The sequence below is a fragment of the Oncorhynchus mykiss genome, chromosome 18, assembly GCF_057628025.1.
Source record: "Oncorhynchus mykiss isolate SJ-2025 chromosome 18, ASM5762802v1, whole genome shotgun sequence".
Taxonomy (NCBI): Eukaryota; Metazoa; Chordata; class Actinopteri; order Salmoniformes; family Salmonidae; genus Oncorhynchus; species Oncorhynchus mykiss.
In genome coordinates this window covers 4,132,436-4,154,358 of record NC_143039.1, presented here as the reverse complement: position 1 = coordinate 4,154,358, position 21,923 = coordinate 4,132,436, and the positions used below count along the sequence as shown (strand labels likewise).

The 21,923-nt window shown below is 47.5% G+C and overlaps 1 protein-coding gene across 2 annotated transcripts in view; it reads left to right on the top strand.

Moving 5' to 3' along the window:
* The window catches only part of LOC110524928 (bone morphogenetic protein receptor type-2), a 71,041-nt gene that overhangs the window by 25,698 nt on the left and 23,420 nt on the right, over positions 1-21,923 (top strand). For both annotated transcript variants that reach the window (XM_090206982.1, XM_090206981.1), the window contains exons 2-5: positions 3,905-4,090; positions 12,722-12,901; positions 17,083-17,187; positions 17,284-17,375. In XM_090206982.1, the coding sequence (XP_090063108.1) occupies positions 3,961-4,090; positions 12,722-12,901; positions 17,083-17,187; positions 17,284-17,375 (507 nt within the window). In that variant the 5' untranslated portion in view covers positions 3,905-3,960. The remainder of the gene's footprint in view (positions 1-3,904; positions 4,091-12,721; positions 12,902-17,082; positions 17,188-17,283; positions 17,376-21,923) is intronic.

Below are 21,923 nucleotides of genomic sequence, written 5' to 3'. Positions count from 1 at the left end.
AATGTAGTAGGAGGAGGACCAGGGTTAATGTTGTAGGAGGAGGACCAGGGTTAATGTAGTAGTAGGAGGAGGAGGAGGACCAGGGTTAATGTAGTAGGAGGAGGACCAGGGTTAATGTAGTAGGAGGAGGACCAGGGTTAATGTAGTAGGAGGAGGAGGAGGACCAGGGTTAATGTAGTAGGAGGAGGAGGAGAACCAGGGTTAATGTAGTAGTAGGAGGAGGACCAGGGTTAATGTAGTAGGAGGAGGAGGAGGACCAGGGTTAATGTAGTAGGAGGAGGAGGAGGACCAGGGTTAATGTAGTAGGAGGAGGAGGAGGACCAGGGTTAATGTAGTAGTAGGAGGAGGAGGAGGACCAGGGTTAATGTAGTAGGAGGAGGAGGACCAGGGTTAATGTAGTAGGAGGAGGACCAGGGTTAATGTAGTAGTAGGAGGAGGAGGAGGACCAGGGTTAATGTAGTAGGAGGGGGACCAGGGTTAATGTAGTAGGAGGAGGAGGAGGACCAGGGTTAATGTAGTAGTAGGAGGAGGAGGACCAGGGTTAATGTAGTAGGAGGAGGACCAGGGTTAATGTAGTAGGAGGAGGAGGAGGACCAGGGTTAATGTAGTAGGAGGAGGAGGAGGACCAGGGTTAATGTAGTAGTAGGAGGAGGAGGACCAGGGTTAATGTAGTAGGAGGAGGAGGACCAGGGTTAATGTAGTAGGAGGAGGAGGACCAGGGTTAATGTAGTAGGAGGAGGACCAGGGTTAATGTAGTAGGAGGAGGAGGAGGACCAGGGTTAATGTAGTAGGAGGAGGAGGAGAACCAGGGTTAATGTAGTAGTAGGAGGAGGACCAGGGTTAATGTAGTAGGAGGAGGAGGAGGACCAGGGTTAATGTAGTAGTAGGAGGAGGAGGACCAGGGTTAATGTAGTAGTAGGAGGACCAGGGTTAATGTAGTAGGAGGAGGAGGAGGACCAGGGTTAATGTAGTAGTAGGAGGAGGAGGACCAGGGTTAATGTAGTAGGAGGAGGAGGAGGAGGGTTAATGTAGTAGGAGGAGGAGGAGGACCAGGGTTAATGTAGTAGGAGGAGGAGGAGGACCAGGGTTAATGTAGTAGGAGGAGGAGGAGGACCAGGGTTAATGTAGTAGGAGGAGGAGGAGGACCAGGGTTAATGTAGTAGGAGGAGGAGGAGGACCAGGGTTAATGTAGTAGGAGGAGAAGGACCAGGGTTAATGTAGGAGGAGGAGGAGGAGGACCAGGGTTAATGTAGTAGGAGGAGGAGGAGGACCAGGGTTAATGTAGTAGGAGGAGGAGGAGGACCAGGGTTAATGTAGTAGGAGGAGGAGGAGGACCAGGGTTAATGTAGGAGGAGGAGGAGGAGGACCAGGGTTAATGTAGTAGGAGGAGGAGGAGGACCAGGGTTAATGTAGTAGGAGGAGGAGGAGGACCAGGGTTAATGTAGGAGGAGGAGGAGGAGGACCAGGGTTAATGTAGTAGGAGGAGGAGGAGGACCAGGGTTAATGTAGTAGGAGGAGGAGGAGGACCAGGGTTAATGTAGGAGGAGGAGGAGGAGGACCAGGGTTAATGTAGTAGGAGGAGGAGGAGGACCAGGGTTAATGTAGTAGGAGGAGGAGGAGGACCAGGGTTAATGTAGGAGGAGGAGGAGGAGGACCAGGGTTAATGTAGGAGGAGGAGGAGGACCAGGGTTAATGTAGTAGGAGGAGGAGGACCAGGGTTAATGTAGTAGGATGAGGAGGACCAGGGTTAATGTAGCGGGAGGAGGAGGACCAGGGTTAATGTAGCGGGAGGAGGAGGACCAGGGTTAATGTAGCGGGAGGAGGAGGACCAGGGTTAATGTAGTAGGAGGAGGAGGACCAGGGTTAATGTAGGAGGAGGAGGAGGACCAGGGTTAATGTAGTAGGAGGAGGAGGACCAGGGTTAATGTAGGAGGAGGAGGAGGAGGACCAGGGTTAATGTAGTAGGAGGAGGAGGAGGACCAGGGTTAATGTAGTAGGAGGAGGAGGAGGACCAGGGTTAATGTAGTAGGAGGAGGAGGACCAGGGTTAATGTAGGAGGAGGAGGAGGAGGACCAGGGTTAATGTAGTAGGAGGAGGAGGAGGACCAGGGTTAATGTAGTAGGAGGAGGAGGACCAGGGTTAATGTAGGAGGAGGAGGAGGAGGACCAGGGTTAATGTAGTAGGAGGAGGAGGAGGACCAGGGTTAATGTAGTAGGAGGAGGAGGAGGACCAGGGTTAATGTAGTAGGAGGAGGAGGAGGACCAGGGTTAATGTAGGAGGAGGAGGAGGAGGAGGACCAGGGTTAATGTAGTAGGAGGAGGAGGACCAGGGTTAATGTAGTAGGAGGAGGAGGACCAGGGTTAATGTAGCGGGAGGAGGAGGACCAGGGTTAATGTAGCGGGAGGAGGAGGACCAGGGTTAATGTAGCGGGAGGAGGAGGACCAGGGTTAATGTAGCGGGAGGAGGAGGACCAGGGTTAATGTAGTAGGAGGAGGACCAGGGTTAATGTAGTAGGAGGAGAAGGACCAGGGTTAATGTAGTAGTAGTGGGTCTGGAATACAGTAGACCAGGGTTAATGTATTAGTGGGTCTGGATTACAGTAGACCAGGGTTAATGTATTAGTGGGTCTGGATTACAGTAGACCAGGGTTAATGTATTAGTGGGTCTGGATTACAGTAGACCAGGGTTAATGTAGTAGTGGGTCTGGATTACAGTAGACCAGGGTTAATGTATTAGTGGGTCTGGAATACAGTAGACCAGGGTTAATGTAGTACTGTAGTGATTAGAGAAAAGATGGGTTGGTGGTGGGGGGAGGTCGGGGGGGGGGGCTGTAGTGGTCTGATTAGAGATGGGTTGGTGGTAGGGGGAGGTCGGGGGGAGGCTGTAGTGGTCTGATTAGAGATGGGTTGGTGGTAGGGGGAGGCTGTAGTGGTCTGATTAGAGAAGAGATGGGTTGGTGGTAGGGGGAGGCTATAGTGGTCTGATTAGAGATGGGTTGGTGGTAGGGGGAGGTCGGGGGGAGGCTGTAGTGGTCTGATTAGAGATGGGTTGGTGGTAGGGGGAGGTCGGGGGGAGGCTGTAGTGGTCTGATTAGAGATGGGTTGGTGGTAGGGGGAGGCTGTAGTGGTCTGATTAGAGAAGAGATGGGTTGGTGGTGGGGGGAGGTCGGGGGGAGGCTGTAGTGTGCTGATTAGAGAAGAAATGGGTTGGTGGTAGGGGGAGGTCGGGGGGAGGCTGTAGTGGTCTGATTAGAGAAGAAATGGGTTGGTGGTGGGGGGAGGTCGGGGGGGGCGGGCTGTAGTGGTCTGATTAGAGATGGGTTGGTGGTCGGGGGAGGTCGGGGGGAGGCTGTAGTGGTCTGATTAGAGATGGGTTGGTGGTCGGGGGAGGTCGGGGGGAGGCTGTAGTGGTCTGATTAGAGATGGGTTGGTGGTCGGGGGAGGTCGGGGGGAGGCTGTAGTGGTCTGATTAGAGATGGGTTGGTGGTCGGGGGAGGTCGGGGGGAGGCTGTAGTGGTCTGATTAGAGATGGGTTGGTGGTCGGGGGAGGTCGGGGGGAGGCTGTAGTGGTCTGATTAGAGATGGGTTGGTGGTCGGGGGGAGGTTGGAGTGGTCTGATTAGAGAAGAAATGGGTTGGTGGTGGGGGGAGGTCGGGGGGAGGTTGGAGTGGTCTGATTAGAGATGGGTTGGTGGTGGGGGGAGGTCGGGGGGGGGGGCTGTAGTGGTCTGATTAGAGAAGAAATGGGTTGGTGGTGGGGGAGGTTGGAGTGGTCTGATTAGAGAAGAGATGGGTTGGTGGTAGGGGGAGGTTGTTGTGGTCGGATTGCGTGCTGTCTCATGTGTTTCTTGAGAGCCATCTCTGTTTGCTGAATGAGGAATGAATACCGCCCCTCCTCCCCCTCAGCTGACCAGCAGAAGGAGAGGGAGTGTGCCTTCACTGAGCAGCAGCAGCAGTGGGAGATGGAGCGCGTGGCGGTGGGGGAGGGACGGGTTTCCCCCGAGAACACCACGATCCACTGCTCGAAAGGATCTCACTGCTTTGGCCTCTGGGAGAAGAGTCCTCCTGGAGATGTCAGGCTGGTCAAACAAGGTGACAGTCTGCAACTAACCCTAACCTAGCACCACACACACAGTCTACAACTAACCCAGCACCACACACAGTCTACAACTAACCCAGCACCACACACAGTCTACAACTAACCCAGCACCACACACACAGTCTACAACTAACCCAGCACCACACACAGTCTACAACTAACCCAGCACCACACACAGTCTACAACTAACCCTAACCCAGCACCACACACACAGTCTACAACTAACCCAGCACCACACACACAGTCTACAACTAACCCAGCACCACACACAGTCTACAACTAACCCAGCACCACACACAGTCTACAACTAACCCAGCACCACACACACAGTCTACAACTAACCCTAACCCAGCACCACACAGTCTACAACTAACACATCATCAGTCTACAACTAACCCTAACCCAGCACCAAACACACAGTCTACAACTAACCTAGCACCACACACACAGTCTACAACTAACCCAGCACCACACACAGTCTACAACTAACCCAGCACCACACACAGTCTACAACTAACCCTAACCCAGCACCACACACACAGTCTACAACTAACCCAGCACCACACACAGTCTACAACTAACCCAGCACCACACACAGTCTACAACTAACCCAGCACCACACACAGTCTACAACTAACCCAGTACCACACACACAGTGTACAACTAACCCTAACCCAGCACCATAAACAGTCTACAACTAACCCAGCACCACACAGTCTACAACTAACCCAGCACCACACAGTCTACAACTAACCCTAACCCAGCACCACACACAGTCTACAACTAACCCTAACCCAGCACCACACAGTCTACAACTAACCCAGCACCACACACAGTCTACAACTAACCCAGCACCACAACTAACCTAGCACCACATACAGTCTACAACTAACCCAGCACCACACACAGTCTACAACTAACCCAGCACTACACAGTCTACAACTAACCCTAACCCAGCACCACACACAGTCTACAACTAACCCTAACCCAGCACCACACAGTCTACAACTAACCCAGCACCACACACAGTCTACAACTAACCCAGCACCACAACTAACCTAGCACCACATACAGTCTACAACTAACCCAGCACCACACACAGTCTACAACTAACCCAGCACCACACACAGTCTACAACTAACACAGCACCTCACACACAGTCTACAACTAACCCAGTACCACACACACAGTCTACATCTAACCCAGAACCACACACACAGTCTACAACTAACCCTAACCCAGCACCACACAAAGTCTGCAACTAACCTAGCACCACAACTAACCTAGCATCACATACAGTCTACAACTAACCCAGCACCACACAGTCTACAACATACCCTAACCCAGCACCACACACAGTCTACAACTAACCCAGCACCACACAGAGTCTACAACTAACCCAGCACCACACAGTCTACAACTAACCCAGCACCACACACAGTCTACAACTAACCCAGCACCACACACAGTCTACAACTAACCCAGCACCACACACAGTCTACAACTAACCCAGCACCACACACAGTCTACAACTAACCCAGCACCACACACAGTCTACAACTAACCTAGCACCACAGTCTACAACTAACCCTAACCCAGCACCACACACAGTCTACAACTAACCTAGCACCACACACCGTCTACAACTAACCCAGCACCACACACAGTCTACAACTAACCCAGCACCACACACAGTCTACAACTAACCCAGCACCACACAGTCTACAACTAACCCTAACCCAGCACCACACACAGTCTACAACTAACCTAGCACCACACACAGTCTACAACTAACCCAGCACCACACACAGTCTACAACTAACCCAGCACCACACACAGTCTACAACTAACCCAGCACCACACACAGTCTACAACTAACCCAGCACCACACACAGTCTACAACTAACCCAGCACCACACAGTCTACAACTAACCCTAACCCAGCACCACACACAGTCTACAACTAACCTAGCACCACACACAGTCTACAACTAACCCAGCACCACACACAGTCTACAACTAACCCTAACCCAGCACCACACACAGTCTACAACTAACCTAGCACCACACAGTCTACAACTAACCCAGCACCACACACAGTCTACAACTAACCCAGCACTACACACAGTCTACAACTAACCCAAACCCAGCACCACACACAGTCTACAACTAACCCAGCACCACACACAGTCTACAACTAATCCTAACCCAGCACTACACACAGTCTACAACTAACCCTAACCCAGCACCAAATACAGTCTACAACTAACCATAACCCAGCACCACACACACAGTCTACAACTAACCCTAACCCAGCACCACACACACAGTCTACAACTAGCCCTAACCCAGCACCACACACAGTCTACAATTAACCCAGCACCACACACAGTCTACAACTAACCCAGCACCACACACAGTCTACAACTAACCCTAACCCAGCACCACACAGTCTACAACTAACACATCATCACAGTCTACAACTAACCCTAACCCAGCACCAAACACAGTCTACAACTAACCTAGCACCACACACAGTCTACAACTAACCCAGCACCACACACAGTCTACAACTAACCCAGCACCACACAGTCTACAACTAACCCTAACCCGGCACCACACAGTCTACAACTAACCCATCATCACACACATTCTACAACTAACCCTAACCCAGCACCAAACACAGTCTACAACTAACCATAACCCAGCACCACACACACAGTCTACAACTAACCCAGCACCACACACAGTCTACAACTAACCCAGCACCACACAGTCTACAACTAACCCTAACCCAGCACCACACACAGTCTACAACTAACCTAGCACCACACACAGTCTACAACTAACCCAGCACCACACACAGTCTACAACTAACCCAGCACCACACACAGTCTACAACTAACCCAGCACCACACACAGTCTACAACTAACCCAGCACCACACACAGTCTACAACTAACCCAGCACCACACACAGTCTACAACTAACCCAGCACCACACACAGTCTACAACTAACCCAGCACCACACACAGTCTACAACTAACCCAGGACCACACACACAGTCTACAACTAACCTAGCACCCCACACAGTCTACAACTAACCCAGGACCACACACACAGTCTACAACTAACCTAGCACCCCACACAGTCTACAACTAACCCAGCACCACACACAGTCTACAACTAACCCAGCACCACACACAGTCTACAACTAACCCAGCACCACACACAGTCTACAACTAACCCAGCACCACACACAGTCTACAACTAACCCAGCACCACACACAGTCTACAACTAACCTAGCACCACACAGTCTACAACTAACCCTAACCCAGCACCACACACAGTCTACAACTAACCTAGCACCACACACCGTCTACAACTAACCCAGCACCACACACAGTCTACAACTAACCCAGCACCACACACAGTCTACAACTAACCCAGCACCACACAGTCTACAACTAACCCTAACCCAGCACCACACACAGTCTACAACTAACCTAGCACCACACACAGTCTACAACTAACCCAGCACCACACACAGTCTACAACTAACCCAGCACCACACACAGTCTACAACTAACCCAGCACCACACACAGTCTACAACTAACCCAGCACCACACACAGTCTACAACTAACCCAGCACCACACAGTCTACAACTAACCCTAACCCAGCACCACACACAGTCTACAACTAACCTAGCACCACACACAGTCTACAACTAACCCAGCACCACACACAGTCTACAACTAACCCTAACCCAGCACCACACACAGTCTACAACTAACCTAGCACCACACAGTCTACAACTAACCCAGCACCACACACAGTCTACAACTAACCCAGCACTACACACAGTCTACAACTAACCCAAACCCAGCACCACACACAGTCTACAACTAACCCAGCACCACACACAGTCTACAACTAATCCTAACCCAGCACTACACACAGTCTACAACTAACCCTAACCCAGCACCAAATACAGTCTACAACTAACCATAACCCAGCACCACACACACAGTCTACAACTAACCCTAACCCAGCACCACACACACAGTCTACAACTAGCCCTAACCCAGCACCACACACAGTCTACAATTAACCCAGCACCACACACAGTCTACAACTAACCCAGGACCACACACACAGTCTACAACTAACCTAGCACCCCACACAGTCTACAACTAACCCAGCACCACACACAGTCTACAACTAACCCAGCACCACACACAGTCTACAACTAACCCAGCACCACACACAGTCTACAACTAACCCAGCACCACACACAGTCTACAACTAACCCAGCACCACACACAGTCTACAACTAACCCAGCACCACACACAGTCTACAACTAACCTAGCACCACACAGTCTACAACTAACCCTAACCCAGCACCACACACAGTCTACAACTAACCTAGCACCACACACCGTGTACAACTAACCCAGCACCACACACACAGTCTACAACTAACCCAGCACCACACACAGTCTACAACTAACCCAGCACCACACAGTCTACAACTAACCCTAACCCAGCACCACACACAGTCTACAACTAACCTAGCACCACACACAGTCTACAACTAACCCAGCACAACACACAGTCTACAACTAACCCAGCACCACACACAGTCTACAACTAACCCAGCACCACACACAGTCTACAACTAACCCAGCACCACACACAGTCTACAACTAACCCAGCACCACACACAGTCTACAACTAACCTAGCACCACACAGTCTACAACTAACCCTAACCCAGCACCACACACAGTCTACAACTAACCTAGCACCACACACCGTCTACAACTAACCCAGCACCACACACAGTCTACAACTAACCCAGCACCACACACAGTCTACAACTAACCCAGCACCACACAGTCTACAACTAACCCTAACCCAGCACCACACACAGTCTACAACTAACCTAGCACCACACACAGTCTACAACTAACCCAGCACCACACACAGTCTACAACTAACCCAGCACCACACACAGTCTACAACTAACCCAGCACCACACACAGTCTACAACTAACCCAGCACCACACACAGTCTACAACTAACCCAGCACCACACACAGTCTACAACTAACCCAGCACCACACAGTCTACAACTAACCCTAACCCAGCACCACACACAGTCTACAACTAACCTAGCACCACACACAGTCTACAACTAACCCAGCACCACACACAGTCTACAACTAACCCTAACCCAGCACCACACACAGTCTACAACTAACCTAGCACCACACAGTCTACAACTAACCCAGCACCACACACAGTCTACAACTAACCCAGCACTACACACAGTCTACAACTAACCCAAACCCAGCACCACACACAGTCTACAACTAACCCAGCACCACACACAGTCTACAACTAATCCTAACCCAGCACTACACACAGTCTACAACTAACCCTAACCCAGCACCAAATACAGTCTACAACTAACCATAACCCAGCACCACACACACAGTCTACAACTAACCCTAACCCAGCACCACACACACAGTCTACAACTAGCCCTAACCCAGCACCACACACAGTCTACAATTAACCCAGCACCACACACAGTCTACAACTAACCCAGCACCACACACAGTCTACAACTAACCCTAACCCAGCACCACACAGTCTACAACTAACACATCATCACAGTCTACAACTAACCCTAACCCAGCACCAAACACAGTCTACAACTAACCTAGCACCACACACAGTCTACAACTAACCCAGCACCACACACAGTCTACAACTAACCCAGCACCACACAGTCTACAACTAACCCTAACCCGGCACCACACAGTCTACAACTAACCCATCATCACACACATTCTACAACTAACCCTAACCCAGCACCAAACACAGTCTACAACTAACCATAACCCAGCACCACACACACAGTCTACAACTAACCCAGCACCACACACAGTCTACAACTAACCCAGCACCACACAGTCTACAACTAACCCTAACCCAGCACCACACACAGTCTACAACTAACCTAGCACCACACACAGTCTACAACTAACCCAGCACCACACACAGTCTACAACTAACCCAGCACCACACACAGTCTACAACTAACCCAGCACCACACACAGTCTACAACTAACCCAGCACCACACACAGTCTACAACTAACCCAGCACCACACAGTCTACAACTAACCCTAACCCAGCACCACACACAGTCTACAACTAACCTAGCACCACACACAGTCTACAACTAACCCAGCACCACACATAGTCTACAACTAACCCTAACCCAGCACCACACACAGTCTACAACTAACCTAGCACCACACAGTCTACAACTAACCCAGCACCACACACAGTCTACAACTAACCCAGCACTACACACAGTCTACAACTAACCCTAACCCAGCACCACACACAGTCTACAACTAATCCTAACCCAGCACTACACACAGTCTACAACTAACCCTAACCCAGCACCAAACACAGTCTACAACTAACCATAACCCAGCACCACACACACAGTCTACAACTAACACATCATCACAGTCTACAACTAACCCTAACCCAGCACCAAACACAGTCTACAACTAACCTAGCACCACACACAGTCTACAACTAACCCAGCACCACACACAGTCTACAACTAACCCAGCACCACACAGTCTACAACTAACCCTAACCCGGCACCACACAGTCTACAACTAACCCATCATCACACACATTCTACAACCAACCCTAACCCAGCACCAAACACAGTCTACAACTAACCATAACCCAGCACCACACACACAGTCTACAACTAACCCAGCACCACACACAGTCTACAACTAACCCAGCACCACACAGTCTACAACTAACCCTAACCCAGCACCACACACAGTCTACAACTAACCTAGCACCACACACAGTCTACAACTAACCCAGCACCACACACAGTCTACAACTAACCCAGCACCACACACAGTCTACAACTAACCCAGCACCACACATAGTCTACAACTAACCCTAACCCAGCACCACACACAGTCTACAACTAACCTAGCACCACACAGTCTACAACTAACCCAGCACCACACACAGTCTACAACTAACCCAGCACTACACACAGTCTACAACTAACCCTAACCCAGCACCACACACAGTCTACAACTAACCCAGCACCACACACAGTCTACAACTAATCCTAACCCAGCACTACACACAGTCTACAACTAACCCTAACCCAGCACCAAACACAGTCTACAACTAACCATAACCCAGCACCACACACACAGTCTACAACTAACCCTAACCCAGCACCACACACACAGTCTACAACTAGCCCTTACCCAGCACCACACACAGTCTACAACTAACCCAGCACCACACACAGTCTACAACTAACCCTGCACCACACACAGTCTACAACTAACCCAGCACCACACACAGTCTACAACTAACCCTAACCCAGCACCACACAGTCTACAACTAACACATCATCACAGTCTACAACTAACCCTAACCCAGCACCAAACACAGTCTACAACTAACCTAGCACCACACAGTCTACAACTAACCCAGCACCACACACAGTCTACAACTAACCCAGCACCACACAGTCTACAACTAACCCTAACCCGGCACCACACAGTCTACAACTAACCCATCATCACACACAGTCTACAACTAACCCTAACCCAGCACCAAACACAGTCTACAACTAACCCTAACCCAGCACCACACACACAGTCTACAACTAACCCAGCACCACACACAGTCTACAACTAACCCAGCATCACACACAGTCTACAACTAATCCTAACCCAGCACTACACACAGTCTACAACTAACCCTAACCCAGCACCACACACAGTGTACAACTAACCCAGCACCACACACAGTGTACAACTAACCCAGCACCACACACAGTCTACAACTAGCCCTAACCCAGCACCACACACAGTCTGCAACTAACCCTAACCCAGCACCACACACAGTCTACAACTAACCCAGCACCACACACAGTCTACAACTAACCCAGCACCACACACAGTCTACAACTAACCCAGCACCACACACAGTCTACAACTAACCCTAACCCAGCACCACACACAGTCTACAACTAACCCATCATCACAGTGTACAACTAACCCAGCACCACACACAGTCTACAACTAACCCTAACCCAGCACCACACACAGTCCACAACTAACCCTAACCCAGCACCACACACAGTCTACAACTAACCCTAACCCAGCACCACACACAGTCTACAACTAACCCTAACCCAGCACCACACACAGTCTACAACTAGCCATAACCCAGCACCACACACAGTCCACAACTAACCCAGCACCACACACAGTCTACAACTAACCCTAATCCAGCACCACACACACATGATTCCATATGTGTTATTTAATATTTCTGATGTCTTCAGTACTAGTCTACAATGTAGAAAATAGTCAAATTAAAGAAAACCCCTGTATTGAGTAGGTGTGTCCAGACTGTTGACTGTTACTGTGTATGAATTCTCTCCCCGGGACATCTGCCTGCTGGATCAGCAAGGTCCACTGAAGCACAGAAATACTGCCTCTCTTTCTCCCCATCACTTCATCTCCCCTCCCTCCTGTCACCTCTAGGTTGTTGGACTCACCTTGGCGACCAGCAGGAGTGTCGGGACGACCGTTGCGTGGTAACCAACCTGCCTCCTCAGATCCAGAATGGGACGTATCACTTCTGCTGCTGTAGTACTGACATGTGTAACGTCAACTTCACTGAGGACTTTCCTCTGCCTAGTCCCACTACAGCCCAGCCGCTATGTAAGTTAACCTAACCCTAACCTCTGACCCTAACCGTTCTCCCCTGCCCAGTCCCACTACAGCCCAGCCAGTATGTAACTGACATATCCTTTAACCCTGACTCTGTACCGGTACCCCCTGTATATAGCCTCCACATTGACTCTGTACCGGTACCCCCTGTATATAGCCTCCACATTGACTCTGTACCGGTACCCCCTGTATATAGCCTCCACATTGACTCTGTACCGGTACCCCCTGTATATAGTCTCCACATTGACTCTGTACTGGTACCCCCTGTATATAGCCTCCACATTGACTCTGTACTGGTACCCCCTGTATATAGCCTCCACATTGACTCTGTACTGGTACCCCCTGTATATAGCCTCCACATTGACTCTGTAACGGTACCCCCTGTATATAGCCTCCACATTGACTCTGTACTGGTACCCCCTGTATATAGCCTCCACATTGACTCTGTACCGTAACACCCTGTATATAGTCTCCACATTGACTCTGTACCGGTACCCCCTGTATATAGCCTCCACATTGACTCTGTACCGGTACCCCCTGTATATAGCCTCCACATTGACTCTGTACCGGTACCCCCTGTATATAGCCTCCACATTGACTCTGTACCGGTACCCCCTGTATATAGCCTCCACATTGACTCTGTACCGTAACACCCTGTATATAGTCTCCACATTGACTCTGTACCGGTACCCCCTGTATATAGCCTCCACATTGACTCTGTACCGGTACCCCCTGTATATAGCCTCCACATTGACTCAGCCACGTTTCATCTTCAATGCCCTTGCTGATGGAAGGAGGTTTTCACTCAAAATCTCACGATACATGGCCCCATTCATTCTTTCTTTTACACGGATCAGTTGTCCTGGTCCCTTTGCAGAAAAACAGCCCCAAAGCATGATGTTTCCAACCCCATGCTTCACAGTAGGTTTGGTGTTCTTTGGATTCAACTCAGCATTCTTTGTCCTCCAAACACGACGAGTTGAGTTTTTACCAAAAAGTTATATTTTGGTTTCAACTGACCGTATGACATTCTCCCAATCTTCTTCTGGATCATCCAAATGCTCTCTAGCAAACTTCAGATGGGCCTGGACATGTACTGGCTTAAGCAGGGGGACACGTCTGGCACTGCAGGATTTGAGTTCCTGGCGGCGTAGTGTGTAACTGATGGTAGGCTTTGTTACTTTGGTCCCAGCTCTCTGCAGGTCATTCACTAGGTCCCCCCGTGTGGTTCTGGGATTTTTGCTCACCGTTCTTGTGATCACTTTGACCCCACGGGGTGAGATCTTGCGTGGAGCCCCAGATCGAGGGAGATTATCAGTGGTCTTGTATGTCTTCCATTTCCTAATGATTGCTCCCACAGTTGATTTCTTCAAACCAAGCTGCTTACCTATTGCAGATTCAGTCTTCCCAGCCTGGTGCAGGTCTACAATTTTGTTTTGGGTGTCCTTTGACAGCTCTTTGGTCTTGGCCATAGTGGAGTTTAGAGTGTGACTGTTTGAGGTTGTGGACAGGTGTCTTTTATACTGATAACAAGTTCAAACAGGTGCCATTAATACAGGTAACGAGTGGAAGACAGAGGAGCCTCTTAAAGAAGAAGTTACAGGTCTGTGAGAGCCAGAAATCTTGCTTGTTTGTAGGTGACCAAATACTTATTTTCCACCATAATTTGCAAATAAATTCATAAATTCTGGATTTTTTTTCCTCATTTTGTCTGTCATAGTTGAAGTGTACCTATGATGAAAATTACAGGCCTCTCTCATCTTTTTAAGTGGGAGAACTTGCACAATTGGTGGCTGACTAAATACCTTTTTGCCCCACTGTATCTACACCTGGTGGTTAAGGGCTGGTCAGTCAGCATTTCACTGTGAGGTCTACACCTGTTGGTTAAGGGCTGGTCAGTCAGCATTTCACTGTGAGGTCTACACCTGTTGGTTAAGGGCTGGTCAGTCAGCATTTCACTGTGAGGTCTACACCTGTTGGTTAAGGGCTGGTCAGTAACCATTTCACTGTGAGGTCTACACCTGTTGGTTAAGGGCTTGTCAGTCGGCATTTCACTGTGAGGTCTACACCTGTTGGTTAAGGGCTGGTCAGTCAGCATTTCACTGTGAGGTCTACACCTGGTGGTTAAGGGCTGGTCAGTCTGCATTTCACTGTGAGGTCTACACCTGGTGGTTAAGGGCTGGTCAGTCTGCATTTCACTGTGAGGTCTACACCTGGTGGTTAAGGGCTGGTCAGTCAGCATTTCACTGTGAGGTCTACACCTGTTGGTTAAGGGCTGGTTCAACACACTCACCCTGAGGCTGATACTGAGAGACTGACATCATGCTGTAGAGAGGTGGTTCAACACACTCACCCTGAGGCTGATACTGAGAGACTGACGTCATGCTGTAGAGAGGTTGTTCAACACACTCACCCTGAGGCTGATACTAACGTGATGCTATAGAGAGGTGGTTCTACACACTCACCCTGAGGCTGATACTAACGTCATGCTGTAGAGAGGTGGTTCTCAGCTCCAGACCTCCAGTACCACCCGCCACAACAGTACACATTAACGTAGTCCCAGACATGCACACCTGAGTCAACTAATCATCAAGCCCTCCATGAGTTGAACAAGGTGTGCCTGTTCAGGGCCACATTAATGTGTTCTGTTGGGGCTGGGGGTACAGGAGGACTGGAGCCTGTTCAGGGCCACATTAATGTGTTCTGTTGGGGGTACAGGAGGACTGGAGCCTGTTCAGGGCCACATTAATGTGTTCTGTTGGGGCTGGGGGTACAGGAGGACTGGAGCCTGTTCAGGGCCACATTAATGTGTTCTGTTGGGGCTGGGGGTACAGGAGGACTGGAGCCTGTTCAGGGCCACATTAATGTGTTCTGTTGGGGCTGGGGGTACAGGAGGACTGGAGCCTGTTCAGGGCCACATTAATGTGTTCTGTTGGGGGTACAGGAGGACTGGAGCCTGTTCAGGGCCACATTATTGTGTTCTGTTGGGGGTACATGAGGACTGGAGCCTGTTCAGGGCCACATTAATGTGTTCTGTTGGGGCTGGGGGTACAGGAGGACTGGAGCCTGTTCAGGGCCACATTATTGTGTTCTGTTGGGGGTACAGCAGGACTGGAGCCTGTTCAGGGCCACATTATTGTGTTCTGTTGGGGGTACAGGAGGACTGGAGCCTGTTCAGGGCCACATTATTGTGTTCTGTTGGGGGTACATGAGGACTGGAGCCTGTTCAGGGCCACATTAATGTGTTCTGTTGGGGCTGGGGGTACAGGAGGACTGGAGCCTGTTCAGGGCCACATTATTGTGCTCTGTTGGGGGTACAGGAGGACTGGAGCCTGTTCAGGGCCACATTATTGTGTTCTGTTGGAGGACTGGAGCCTGTTCAGGGCCACATTATTGTGTTCTGTTGGGGGTACATGAGGACTGGAGCCTGTTCAGGGCCACATTAATGTGTTCTGTTGGGGCTGGGGGTACAGGAGGACTGGAGCCTGTTCAGGGCCACATTATTGTGCTCTGTTGGGGGTACAGGAGGACTGGAGCTATTGAAAAATAAAGGTTTTGGAGAAATTTGATTGAGTGAATGTATGTATTGGTTTATTTTGATAAGAGATGAACATGTCATGAATTGAAGGTTATTTGTTGATGTAAAAATGAATCACTTTTAATGTTATCAGATTTGGGTCGCAATATATTCTTGTGACTAACCCATGACCTCTAACCTATAGACAGACTAACAGGTTGTTTATGTCCTGCTGTAGACCACCAGAATACTACCAGGTTAGAGACAGACTAACAGGTTGTTTATGTCCTGCTGTAGACCACCAGAATACTACCAGGTTAGAGACAGACTAACAGGTTGTTTATGTCCTGCTGTAGACCACCAGAATACTACCAGGTTAGAGACGGAGACTAACAGGTTGTTTATGTCCTGCTGTAGACCACCAGAATACTACCAGGTTAGAGACGGAGACTAACAGGTTGTTTATGTCCTGCTGTAGACCACCAGAATACTACCAGGTTAGAGACAGACTAACAGGTTGTTTATGTCCTGCTGTAGACCACCAGAATACTACCAGGTTAGAGACAGACTAACAGGTTGTTTATGTCCTGCTGTAGACCACCAGAATACTACCAGGTTAGAGACAGACTAACAGGTTGTTTATGTCCTGCTGTAGACAACCAGTTGCAGTGTGAAGAGACCATAGTCATCTCCTTGGCTGTTGTCTCTGTGCTGGCTGTCATCATCTTTGCTGCCTTCTTCGGTTACCGCATGATGCACAGTGAGTAACCATGGTGATAACCAGACAATAATATGATGCTTATCTCTGTTTATCCCCGTGACCTAAGCCTCTGTCTGACTGTGTATGTATTCTCAGGAGGTGGTAAACAGGGCCTTCATAATCTCAACATGATGGAGGGAGCTGGTTCTGAGAGCTCTCTGGACCTGGACAACCTCAAACAACTGGAGGTCAGATGGCTACAGCTACTACAGTTATTACAGTTACTACAGCTACTACAGTTATTACCGCTACTACAGTTATTACAGTTACTACAGTTATTATAGTTGTTACAGTTATTACAGCTGCTACAGCTACTACAGTTATTATAGTTATTACAGCTACTACAGCTATTACAGCTACTACAGTTATTACAGTTGCTACAGCTACTACAGTTATGACAGTTATTACAGCTACTACAGTTATTACAGTTATTACAGCTACTACAGTTATTACAGTTACTACAGCTACTACAGTTATTATAGTTATTACAGTTATTACAGCTGCTACAGCTACTACAGTTATTATAATTATTACAGCTACTACAGTTGTTACAGTTGCTACAGCTACTACGGTTATTACAGTTGCTACAGCTACTACAGTTATTACAGTTATTACCGCTGCTACAGTTATTACAGTTACTACAGCTACTACAGTTACTACAGTCATTATAGTTGTTACAGTTATTACAGCTGCTACAGCTACTGCAGTTATTACAGCTGCTACAGTTATTACAGTTGCTGCAGCTACTACAGTTATTACAGTTATTACAGTTACTACAGCTACTACAGTTGCTACAGTTACTACAGTTGCTACAGTTACTACAGTTATTACAGTTACTACAGTTATTACAGTTACTACAGCTACTACAGTTGCTACAGTTACTACAGTTATTACAGTTACTACAGTTATTACAGTTACTACAGCTACTATAGTTATTACAGTTATTACAGCTGCTACAGCTACTGCAGTTACTACAGTTATTATAGTTATTACAGCTACTACAGTTATTACAGCTACTACAGTTATTACAGTTGCTACAGCTACTACGGTTATTACAGTTGCTACAGCTACTACAGTTATTACAGTTATTACTGCTGCTACAGATATTACAGTTGTTACAGTTACTACAGTTATTACAGTTATTATAGTTGTTACAGTTATTACAGCTGCTACAGCTACTACAGTTACTACAGTTATTACAGCTGCTACAGTTATTACAGTTGCTACAGCTACTACAGTTATTACAGTTATTACAGCTGCTACAGTTACTACAGTTATTACAGTTATTACAGCTACTACAGTTATTACAGTTACTACAGCTACTACAGTTGCTACAGTTACTACAGTTACTACAGTTATTACAGTTATTACAGTTACTACAGTTATTACAGCCATCGATAAGAAACATTACTGTGCAGCCGTATTCATTGATCTGGCCAAGGCTTTCGACTCTGTCAATCACCACATCCTCATCGGCAGACTCGACAGCCTTGGTTTCTCAAATGATTGCCTCGCCTGGTTCACCAACTACTTCTCTGATAGAGTTCAGTGTGTCAAATCGGAGGGTCTGCTGTCCGGACCTCTGGCAGTCTCTATGGGGGTGCCACAGGGTTCAATTCTTGGACCGACTCTCTTCTCTGTATACATCAATGAGGTCGCTCTTGCTGCTGGTGAGTCTCTGATCCACCTCTACGCAGACGACACCATTCTGTATACTTCTGGCCCTTCTTTGGACACTGTGTTAACAACCCTCCAGGCAAGCTTCAATGCCATACAACTCTCCTTCCGTGGCCTCCAATTGCTCTTAAATACAAGTAAAACTAAATGCATGCTCTTCAACCGATCGCTACCTGCACCTGCCCTCCTGTCCAACATCACTACTCTGGACGGCTCTGACTTAGAATACGTGGACAACTACAAATACTTAGGTGTCTGGTTAGACTGTAAACTCTCCTTCCAGACCCATATCAAACATCTCCAATCCAAAGTTAAATCTAGAATTGGCTTCCTATTTCGCAACAAAGCATCCTTCACTCATGCTGCCAAACATACCCTTGTAAAACTGACCATCCTACCAATCCTCGACTTTGGCGATGTAGTTTACAGAATAGCCTCCAATACCCTACTCAACAAATTGGATGCAGTCTATCACAGTTCAATCCGTTTTGTCACCAAAGCCCCATATACTACCCACCATTGCGACCTGTACGCTCTCGTTGGCTGGCCCTCGCTTCATACTCGTCGCCAAACCCACTGGCTCCATGTCATCTACAAGACCCTGCTAGGTAAAGTCCCCCCTTATCTCAGCTCGCTGGTCACCATTGTATCTCCCACCTGTAGCACACGCTCCAGCAGGTATATCTCTCTAGTCACCCCCAAAACCAATTCTTTCTTTGGCCGCCTCTCCTTCCAGTTCTCTGCTGCCAATGACTGGAACGAACTACAAAAATCTCTGAAACTGGAAACACTTATCTCCCTCACTAGCTTTAAGCACCAACTGTCAGAGCAGCTCACAGATTACTGCACCTGTACATAGCCCACCTATAATTTAGCCCAAACAACTACCTCTTTCCCTACTGTATTTAATTTATTTATTTATTTTGCTCCTTTGCACCCCATTATTTTTATTTCTACTTTGCACTTTCTCCCACTGCAAATCTCCCATTCCAGTGTTTTACTTGCTATATTGTATTTACTTTGCCACCATGGCCTTTTTTGCCTTTACCTCCCTTATCTCACCTCATTTGCTCACATCGTATATAGACTTGTTTATACTGTATTATTGACTGTATGTTTGTTTTACTCCATGTGTAACTCTGTGTCGTTGTATGTGTCGAACTGCTTTGCTTTATCTTGGCCAGGTCGCAATTGTAAATGAGAACTTGTTCTCAACTTGCCTACCTGGTTAAATAAAGGTGAAATAAAAAAAAATATTAAAAAATTACAGCTACTACAGTTACTACAGTTATTATATTTATTACAGCTACTACAGTTACTACAGTTATGATAGTTATTACAGCTACTACAGTTACTACAGTTATGATAGTTATTACAGCTACTACAGTTACTACAGTTATGATAGTTATTACAGCTACTACAGTTACTACAGTTATTACAGCTACTACAGTTATTACAGCTACTACAGTTACTACAGTTATTACAGCTACTACAGTTATTACAGCTACTACAGTTATTACAGCTACTACAGTTATTACAGTTATTACAGCTACTACAGTTATTACAGCTACTACAGTTATTACAGCTACTACAGTTACTACAGTTATTACAGCTACTACAGTTATTACAGCTACTACAATTATTACAGCTACTACAGTTATTACAGCTACTACAGTTATTACAGCTACTACAGTTATTACAGCTACTACAGTTACTACAGTTATGATAGTTATTACAGCTACTACAGTTACTACAGTTATTACAGCTACTACAGTTATTACAGCTACTACAATTATTACAGCTACTACAGTTATTACAGCTACTACAGTTATTACAGCTACTACCGTTATTACAGCTACTACAGTTACTACAGTTATTACAGTTACTACAGCTACTACAGTTACTACAGTTATTACAGCTACTACAGTTACTACAGTTGCTACAATTATTACAGCTGCTACAGTTATTACAGCTACTACAGTTATTACAGCTACTACAGCTACTACAGCTGCTACAAATCAAATCAAATCAAATTGTATTTGTCACATGCACATGGTTAGCAGATGTTAATGCGAGTGTAGCGAAATGCTTGTGCTTCTAGTTCCGACAATGCAGTAATAACCAACAAGTAATCTAGCTAACAATTCCAAAACTACTACCTCATAGACACAAGTGTAAGGGGATAAAGAATATGTACATAAAGATATATGAATGAGTGATGGTACAGAGCGGCATAGGCAAGATACAGTAGATGGTATTGAGTGCAGTATATACATATGAGATGAGTATGTAAACAAAGTGGCATAGTTAAAGTGGCTAGTGATACATGTATTACATAAAGATGCAGTAGATGATATAGAGTACAGTATATACATATACATATGAGATGAATAATGTAGGGTATGTAAACATTATATTAGGTAGCATTGTTTAAAGTGGCTAGTGATATATTTTACATAATTTCCCATCAATTCCCATTATTAAAGTGGCTGGAGTTGAGTCAGTGTGTTGGCAGCAGCCACTCAATGTTAGTGGTGGCTGTTTAACAGTCTGATGGCCTTGAGATAGAAGCTGTTTTTCAGTCTCTCGGTCCCAGCTTTGATGCACCTGTACTGACCTCGCCTTCTGGATGATAGCGGGGTGAACAGGCAGTGGCTCGGGTGGTTGTTGTCCTTGATGATCTTTATGGCCTTCCTGTGACATCGGGTGGTGTAGGTGTCCTGGAGGGCAGGTAGTTTGCCCCCGGTGATGCGTTGTGCAGATCTCAGCTACTACAGTTATTACAACTATTACCGTTATTGCAGCTGCTACAGTTATTAGTTATTACAGCTATTACAGGTATTACAGCTGCCACAGCTATTACCGTTGTTACAGCTATTACAGCTATTACAGCTGCTACAGTTATTACAGCCATTACAGCTTATACAGTTATTTCAGCAATTACCGTTATAACAGATACTACAGCTATTACGACTGTTACAGTTATTACAGCAACTACATTTATTACAGTTGCTACAGTTATTACAGCTACTACAGTTATTAAGCTACTACAGCTACTA